The following is a 9558-nucleotide window of genomic DNA, read 5'->3' as shown; positions in this document are numbered from 1 at the left end:
GAGGAGGAGGAGGAGGAGGAGGAGCAGGAGGAGGAGGAGGGGAAAAGGCAGAGGGCTGGTTAGTAGAGAATGGATGACTCACCAGTGGGGAAAACAGGCAGTTATCCCAAAACAAGGAGGAAAGAGAAGAGGTCTATGCTTTCTAGTAGGTGCTCATTATTTCACCATCATTTAGGATCAGAAAAAGGGGGGTGCAATGAGAAACAGAACACATGAGGCAGCTAGAGACAGGAGACAAAATACCAAGGCCTGCCCTATCTGACCCATTCTTCAAGGCCTGGCTGGAGTCCCTCCCGCTTCCTAAGTGAAGACTCCATCACTTAGGACTCCACCTCAAATGTGAAGTCCTGAAGTGACTGTCCAGATCATTATATAGTAAAGTGCTAAAGAGAATACCTCCACACAATGAGAGCCCCAGGGGAGGAGAAGCAGCGGCCTGGCCAAGCAGTCAATATCCCTGCGCCGTCCCCAGGAAGCTCCTGGACAGCAGAAGCCACCAGCCCTCACTCTGCTCTCCTCACAGTACGCAGCAGAAGGGAGCACAGGGGTCGAGGAAGACCTGCCTCTAAAATCGAGTCTCCACGGAGGGCTGTGCAGACTCGGACACACTTGAATACATCCTCATCAATAAAATGGAGATGACAGTACCGCCTCGTGGGATGGTGGTGAGATCTGAATGAGGTCATGTAAAGTGCTTAGCAGGATATCTGGTGCATATTACACACCAGAATACATGGCAGCTATTAATATTTTACTTCAAAAGGAGATACTTGACAAACTTTGCTGGTGAAAGAAATAAAGATGTTGTGTTTACATATCAGCTAGATTCATCTGGGGATTCCTGCTACCTGACAACCTTTTGAAATTCACATTTAATGTTTCTTCTTTTCCATGCCCATCAAGCCCCAACCTCAGTGCCAGCAGATAACATATTTGGTAAGAACTTTCCCAACTCACTCCACTTCAAAACACCTGTAGCCGTCTCTCCTCCTGCCTCAGCAGAGAAACCGTCTGAATCTTACAGAGCGGATCCCTCTGACTACGGGTACTATCTGGATACTTTTCACTTATCTTCAAAGTCTTCTTTTTCCAGGGGCTTATTCCCTTCATCCTATAAAAATGTTCAAGTTCCCTGACTTAAAAACACCATAATAAAATCCTTTCTACCAGCGCAGATTCTTCTTCAAGCCACGGCCTCATTTTTTTTCTCCTTTCTTTCATAACCAAATGTTTCGGAACAGCACCCTACACTCAGAGTCCCTGTTCTTTACATCCCAGTCATTCCTCAGCATATATAACCTGGTGTCTCCCTGTTAGCTCAGTGACGTCATATTAGAGGCTGGTGCAATGGACCAAAGAAATACATAAGCTCCCCAACCGTCCCTGGCTCTCCTTTTCTTTCTGCATTGGCACCCTGGGTGGTCTCACCCAGACCCCAGTTTCAATGATCACCTTTATACTGAGCATCTCTATTCCAGCTTTATCCCGGTTCACCTCCCTATACCTGGAGGACAGTAGTTATCTGAATGTCTCTTGGACACCCCCAATTCAGCAAACCCAAAGCTGACCTTCACTTTTTCCTGTGAAGGTCTCTTCCTCTCTGCCCTTTTACTCCACCGACAGCACCAGCCAGGCACCCACACTGTGGCCATTTTTCATTCTTTCCTCCCTTACCAACTGGTAAGTTCCACTGATCTGATTTCTGAGATGTTTCCCTTCCCTATTCCCTTCTTTTTGTTCTGACTCCTACTGTTTCTTGTTGAATATGTCATCATCTTTTTATCTACAACAGTCTCCTATGTCAATCTACTTCACACATGCCTCTGGAGAACACTGGTTTGAAAATGGGACAAGTCCCCTACTTAAATTCCTTCAATCAAACTTCAAGCTCCTCAAGATATTTAAGGCCCAAATCACTTTCCAATCTCTATACCCACTGCCATTTTTCATTTTTCTAATTATAGCAGACTGAACCCAACACAAGCATCACTTCATGAGGCTTCCTGATAACTGTATAAACCATTATTGCTTCTTTTGGGCAGTTGTAGTATTTTTTAAATTTATTAAAAATTGTCACTGAGATCATTCATTTAAGACTCATTATCTTTAAGTGTATACAAGTCAGTGGTTTTTAGTATATACTCACGCAGCTGTGCAACCATGTTCCACCTAATTCCAGAACAGTTCCATCATCCCAATAAGAAAGCTGTACCTATAAGCAGTCATTGCCAGCTTCCCCCTTCTGCTACTAAACTACTTTCTGTTTCTATCAATTTGCCTATTCTTGACATTCCAAGTAAATGGAGTCAAAAAATTTGTGGACTTTTGCCTGGCTTCTTTCAGTTAGCGTGTTTTCAGGGTTCTCTGCTTTATAGCATGTATCAGTACTTACTCATTTTTATGGACAAATTACATATATTGTGTGGTTTGAAAATGTGACAATTTTGCTTATCCACCAGCTGAGAGACATTTGGATTTTTTCTACTTTTTGGCTGTCATGAATGTTCACATACAAGCTTTTGTGTGAACATATTTTTTGGGGTATTTACGTAGGAGAGGAATTGCTGGATCATATAGTATCTCTGTGTTTAACATTTTAAAGATTTATCTAACTCTTCTAGTGTGGCTGTACCATTTTATATTCCTACCATCAATGGTAGAAAGAGATTAGTGAATATTTAGATAAAATAAAAACAAGTATTTCTTAGATTTGTCCACATCTTTACCAACAATTGTCATTTGTTATAACCATCCTAATTGTTGTGAAGTAGTATCTTGCTGTCATTTTGATCAGGGTCCCTGTATAACTAACAACGTTGAGCATCTCTTCCAATGCTTACTGGCTATTTATATTTGTATTTTTTTTTTCCCCCCGCAGCGCTGGAAATGGGGCCTTCTGCATGCTAGAAAGTACTCTGCCACTTGGCCACACCCTTAGTCCTTAGTCTGTTTATTCAAATCCTTTGCCATCTGTGTTGTCTTTTTATTGTTGGGGTATGAGTACTTTGCATATTCTGGTAATTAGACCCTCATCAGATATACAATTTGTAAAAATTCCTTCTATTCTGAGAGCTGTCCTTTTACTTTTTTGATGAAACCTGATGATATTTTTGGAATTATTTTTCCTTTTGGTGTCATTTCAAAGAAATCAATGTCTAATCCAAGATCATGGATATTTATACCTAAGTTTTATTAAGAGTTTTACAGTTTTTAAAAACAGCTTTAGTTCTGACATTTATGTCTTTGATCCACTGAATTAAATTTTGTTAATTTGTGAATAAGGGTCTAGATTTCTAGATTTATATGTGTGTGTGTGTGTGTGTGTGTTTGTGACTGAGGATTACCTGATTTTCCTCAGTTCTAATGTTCCCTTATTTTAGTTTGCATGTCATGTCACTTAATTGTATTTAGTCTTCACATTCACTATTCTTATCTGTTATCCAAAGAATTCTATTATCCCATTTATTTTATTGGTCAAATTCTGCTTTATCAGATCCTACTGGCCAATGCCAGGTCCTGAAGTTGTCCACTGGGGTTTTAACTGTGATGGGATATGGTCTGCACGCTGAAGTTGCTCTGGTGTTGTAGTATTTCATTAAGGCCATGGCCAGTCTACCTTTAGCAGTGACCTCACCTGTAACTCTTTTTCCTCTTGCCTCAGCATATTCCTGAGGATCTGGGTGGCATGTTTTTGAACTTCAGGATCCTAGGAAAGGAAAATATAACTGTAGTGAAAGTTGGGGGTTACCTCAATGCTAATTCTCTTATATCTGCTGATTCTTGGGCAAGGAAAAGGTATAAGAGTAAAGTCAAGGTCATAAGTGGAATTTGTGTAACATTCAGTATCTTGCTGGAATGCAGGAAACATAAAACCTTATTTTGTTTTTTTCTTGAGCTTCCTAGAAGCCTTGCCCATCATCACCTTTGGTATGAAACTGCTCTCTAACTTCTCCAGGGACTTGCTGGCTCTGTCTTCTTTCCAAAGAGAAAATCCTGTTCCTTATACCTATTCGCATCCTATCCTCTTTTATGCCTTTGCACAGGCTTTACTACTCTGAAGGATCTCATCTGTTTTTATCCTTTTCTGACTCTCCCTCTACTGACTGAATTCCATATCTCACTTCTCCAGGAAGCCATGCTCCTACTCCTTGACTTAGTAGCATAGTCTCCCGATGCTAACCACAACGGTCCCTAAGCAATGCTTTCTGCCCATCCCTAGTGAGGAGAATCACTCTCAGAGGGCCTCTGGAGGGCCTTCCACAGGTTTAGGGAACACAATGAATGTTACTGTCTCATATTCATTTACATGGGAGGGTATGGAGGCATGAAGCACCCCGTCATGCAACCCTCATGTTTATTTAACTCTTTGATGCTGTTTATATGTCTTTTGGCTTGTCTCTGCTTACTACAACCCCAGTCAACTTGGTCCCCAATGGAGAGCTCTTCAAAAGGACCACAGAGTGCGGAGGAATCAGGAGGATCATTACCTGCAGAGGTTTGGGTCCTGTGATGCGCTGTGGAGGTGGCAGAGGTGGAGGTGGAGGTGGTGGGATCACAGGGATGACTCGGGGAGCTCCTGTCAGGAATGGTTCCTGTTGGAGCCCAGAGACACTAACAGATGAAGGTGAAGAGCCCAGGAGGGTCAGTGCCACATAGGCGCCAGCTGGAGGAGAACAGAGAGGCTTGCTCGAGCTGTGCTGTCCTGGACAGTCGACATTCACGATACAGGAGGGATTCTTTTTTCATTAAGCTCATAATCCTGTGGATTATGTTCTCCTCACTTTTAAGGCCCCAATCATTCTCCAATTCCTGCTTTTCTACCCTGCATCAACCTAGTTCCACTTCCTTACCTTCCTTCATGCAGAGACCTCAACCAGAATTTCAACCACAATTATTTGGGATATTTAGTGAAATGTTCCCTTATCTTACTAAATTAAGTAGCCAGTGCAAAGCCCAAGCACACTGCCTGCTTGGCACATGGAAGGTCCTCAAGTTCTAGCCCTCCACTTCCCAGACTCCTCACATCCTTTAATTCTTCCCTCAACACTTGCTGCTTCTATTTAATTACCCATGCAGACTCAACTGTTGGATCTTCCTGGCTATAAACTACTTTTGACCCTGCTCCCTAAAGAAGAATTAGATGAGGAAGAATGCAAATGAGAGAGAGGACAGAGACCTGGTCTCAGTAGGACATGGCCTAAACAAGAGTGGCAAAGACGGGCGGTAAAAATGAAGATGTTTGATGAGAAACATCTCTACTTGAAGTAACAGGGCTCTGTGCCTGAAGGGCCATGTAGATCACACCAGATGGAATTTCGGCAGCCTCAACATCTACCAAAGAAGCCGTCTGGATCAGTAGGCCTTCTCTTTCCTCCCTCTCGTCCACCTGGCCTCTACTTCTTTAGTTGTCACCCCTCTCCAACTCACATTTAATAAGCTTTACCACCTCCAGGTGTGAGCTGTTGGTCACCATGGTGCCGTTGACCTGTTGAAGGGACAAATATATTATGTAATAGTGAGAGAAACTAGGGGCTCCTAAGATCAAAATGCCTCTTCAGGAAGCCATTTTCCAATGCTCCTTATTTACATCTGGTCACTTGTTTATTACTCTCATTCACATTATGAATTTGTTCTATTCACATGTGCCATGTGTCTGCATCCCCTGCCAGCCTATGAGTTTTCATCAACAAGACCTGTCTTCATTTCTTCAGTCATTTTATTTTTTATTTTTTGGAGAAGGGGGTAAGCTCATCCAACAGTTTGCCTCACACATGTGTATGCCAACTGGCCCCAAGTGCTGTCTCTTTACTAGAGGATTGGGAGTCTCTGCCTCTAGGATTTCCTTAATGCGTACAGGACTCCATTTTGCAGGCAGCAGATCTGAATGGATAAGGCAGATGAAGTAGTTTAGAATAGGCCAGGCAGGACCTCAGGCCAGCACAGCATGGAGGACAGTTGATTAAGCTGAGAGTCTGAAGGCTTTAATCTTACTCTTATCATCTCTGAAATGGGGATAATAAAACCTATTCTAGAAGTGTGGTTGCTTGGGTCCAGAACATGGAACCCAGCTCTCTTTTTGCTTTCTCTCACTACACTACTATGCTCTCTCCATGGTGCCACCCCTAACTCAGGGTCTGATTGACAGTTGGTATGGAAATGGAAGTTTGCAGGACCAGCCAGGGCCAGAACAGCCTCTGCACACCTGCCTCCTCTCCTGGGGGTGGGTTTCAGGGCCACTCACTTTGATGATCCGGTCGCCCTCTTTCACACCAGCTTTCATGGCTGCACCTCCTGTAAGGAGAAGGCCTGGTCAGCAAAACCCCACAATCCTCCCCAGAGACCACTGACTCTACACTAAAGTCCCTGTGCAATTTCCTCCTCTCTGAAAGAAATTTCATTTCATTTCAATGTGTGAAGCACCTCCAGTCTGGGCAGACACCGCATGCTGCCCCAGTGACAAAGGACTTTTGTTTTGGTACTGGGGATTGATCCCAGGGGAGATTTACCACTGAGTTACATCCCTAGTCCTTATTTATTTTATTTTATTTTATTTTCATATTTTGAGACAGTATCTTGCTAAGTTGCTGAAGCTGGCCTCACACTTGCCATCCTCCTGCCCTAGCCTCTTGAGTCTCTGGGATTACAGGTGTGTGCCACTGTGTCTGGCTAAGGACTTTTAAGTTGAAGTGAACTATATAAGGTCACATCTGCTGCTCTTCCCTCCACCTAGATCAGAAGCCTGACTTCTGACAACCAGTCAAGGTAGGAGATAAGCAGGGCCAGGTTCTGGGAAGAGTATGTGTCTAGATATGTTCAAAGATCTTGGGGTTGGGAGGGAGAGCAAGGGAGGAAGATTACCTCTAGATAGGGAATAGGGGTGGAGGGAAAGGAGGGAGAAGGGGAATAGCATGGATGGTAAAAGGACTCCCTCATCATTATACAAAATACATGTATGAAGATGTGAATTTGGTGTCAACATACCTTATATATAATCAGAGATATGATAAATTATGGTATAATGGTGTATTAAGAGTTGTAATGCAAAAATAAATAAATTAATTTTAAAAAGATCAGATAAAAGTTATTTCTTATTATCCAGTGGGAAAAAATGAGTTTACTGAAATAAAGTATAATTAGTAAAATAATCATAATTATTAGGAATATGGAGAAAAGAATAAATGCAAGAGTTTCAAACAGATAGTTCCTAAGTTCTGAGAGGCTCAAAACAAGTTTTAAACTATTTATAGTTTAAAATGGACCAGATTAAGGTCTTCTGATGATGGATGACTAAGAGACACTCAGAAGACTGTGCTATTGACCTTTGCAGATTATCACTTAACTGGAGGCAGCAGTGGTTTTGACCACTTCATAGTTTAAAATGGCTTATATTCCTGGCTTAATTTATACCCAGGAAGTACTTACACTCCTGAAACAAGTTAATGCCAAAACAAGTAAATAAGGAACATAAAAATTATATTTTACAAATTTGCCCCAAGATGATCATTAAATCTGTATGTTGTATTCATCCAATCAAAAGAAAACTCCCACAAAACACATCTAGATGTTTCTAGTACATACAGAAAAAAATATAGCAATGACTATATTCCAATTTGGCTTTTCATTATGGGCCTCAGACTCCCCTCATCTAAAATGTGCTATTTATGGAAGAGTACTTACAAATAACTTGGAATTCTTATACAGTCATGTAGAAATGAAAGCCGGGGAGGAAAGAGCTATCTCACCTAAATACATAAAACACATGAGGTAACTCTAATAACTCAGTGATTTTTTTAAAAAAAAAGAAACTGAACTCTTTAAATAATATGAGCAAAAGTTCTCAAACTTCAGTGAGCACAAGAATCACCAGGGGAATTTGTTAATGAGTATATCCTTGGCTCTCCTGCCAGAAAGTATTTCGTACTTCTGGGGTTGAGCCTAGGAATAGGGATTTCAATTATTCTAGGGCTTTGGTGATTCTGATGTAGGCAGAACACAGAGACAGGAGAAAAAGTGAGCTTAAAAAACCTACTATCTGGAAAAGAAAACAACCAACTGCTTTATTACTCTTGTGATTTCAATGCTAATCCAAATGAAGCCAGTCAGTCTGTCTGTCTCTTCCCTAAAACACATACATACCCAGGTGTATACACACACATACATTCTAAAACTCATTCTTTATTGCAAATCATTTTTCTGTTTTTTTTTTTTTCTCTCTCTTTTTCTCTCTCTAGGTCTGATTCTGTCCAGCCTAAGAGGAGGAGAGAAAACATAAAACAAAAAACCAAGGAGAAGTGCACCGACACTTCACCGGAGGGGTATCATTTCTGTATCTAGTAAGACTGCATAAGCAAAATTCAGGTTATTGGCAGTTCCACTAGCTCTGTCCTATCCTAGTCCAGGAACCTTGAAAAACACAGGAAGGAAGGAATAAAACTATCTTTTCAGAGCTTTACCCTAGGTATGAAAAAAACATCCCCCATGGATCAAAGTTAGCTCCTGGGTGTAAGAAGCTGTAATTATGCGCATCCTTGTATGGTCCACAGATTGTATCTCCTTTTAGTCATACTTTTGAAATTCTCTTTTCCTTTTTCCTATAAACACATCAAGTCTTTCTCCAAAATTACTACAAGTATATTTTCCCTTCCCCTTTTATGCCTAGGGTGAAATGCCAGCCTGCTTCCTACCCTTTCCTGGATTCTCCCATAAGCCAAGCCTACAATGCTTCATGTGACCAACTCAGTCCCATTTGCCACACTGAAGTTCACCCCTTTTAGGGATACTTGTTTTATGCTCTCCCATACACCTTCCTTTCTCTCTTCTTCAACCTGGGTCAACTAACAATGATTCCATTACTTGGTATATGAAAGAGCTTTGACTCTTTACAGTTCTTCTATATGCAAAGGTCATGTGATTGAGGCGTTCCCTACTCTGCACTCCCTTCCTGCCAAATTCCTGTCTTGCTGATCTGTTTTTCATTTCTGTCATTCAAACAACTCCTGAAATCCTGTTTTTCTTAAAAGGGCTTCCCCAAGATCGAAGGGATATGATTTATGCCTTGAACTACAAAGTATCCAAACTTCTAAATACCACTCATCTGATATAAAGCCTGACATAAATCATTTATCTTTCGGTAATGCATTACTTAATAATAACCGACTACAAATGTAAAATGTTTGGACAGTGTGCCTGTCTCCAATTGCAAACCTCTATAGAAAGTGACTACCTGTGGCCATCTATCCAGGTGCTGTGGTGCACACCTGTAATCTCAGCTACTAGGGAGGTTGAGGCAGATCTTAAGTTTGAGGCCAGCCTGGGAAACTTAGTGAGACCCTGTTTTAAAATAAAAACTATAAAGGGCTGGAGATATAAATCAGAGGTAGAGTGCCAAGTGGGTTTAATCTCTAGTCTCACATACACATACACACAAAAGGGGGTGGTGAGGGTCTAGGGATGTAGCTCCATGGCAGAGTCTTGCCTAGCATCCAAGAGGCCCTGGGTTCAATCCCCAGTACAGCAAGGAAAAAAAAAAAAAAAAAAAAAAAGAAAGAAAGAAAGAAA

The 9558-nt window shown here is 41.5% G+C and overlaps 1 protein-coding gene across 11 annotated transcripts in view; it reads right to left on the bottom strand.

Annotated features, from left to right (window-relative positions):
* The window catches only part of Arhgef11 (Rho guanine nucleotide exchange factor 11), a 107799-nt gene that overhangs the window by 33785 nt on the left and 64456 nt on the right, over positions 1-9558 (bottom strand). For all 11 annotated transcript variants that reach the window (XM_048814676.1, XM_048814666.1, XM_048814669.1 and 8 more), the window contains 4 exons: positions 6242-6291; positions 5428-5485; positions 4488-4663; positions 3635-3706 (listed from right to left, as the gene is read on the bottom strand). In XM_048814676.1, coding sequence (XP_048670633.1) covers positions 3635-3706; positions 4488-4663; positions 5428-5485; positions 6242-6291 — 356 coding nt within the window. The remainder of the gene's footprint in view (positions 1-3634; positions 3707-4487; positions 4664-5427; positions 5486-6241; positions 6292-9558) is intronic.

Source organism: Marmota marmota, unplaced genomic scaffold, assembly GCF_001458135.2.
Source record: "Marmota marmota marmota unplaced genomic scaffold, marMar, whole genome shotgun sequence".
Classification (NCBI taxonomy): Eukaryota; Metazoa; Chordata; class Mammalia; order Rodentia; family Sciuridae; genus Marmota; species Marmota marmota.
This window is presented reverse-complemented; position numbering and strand designations above follow the sequence as displayed.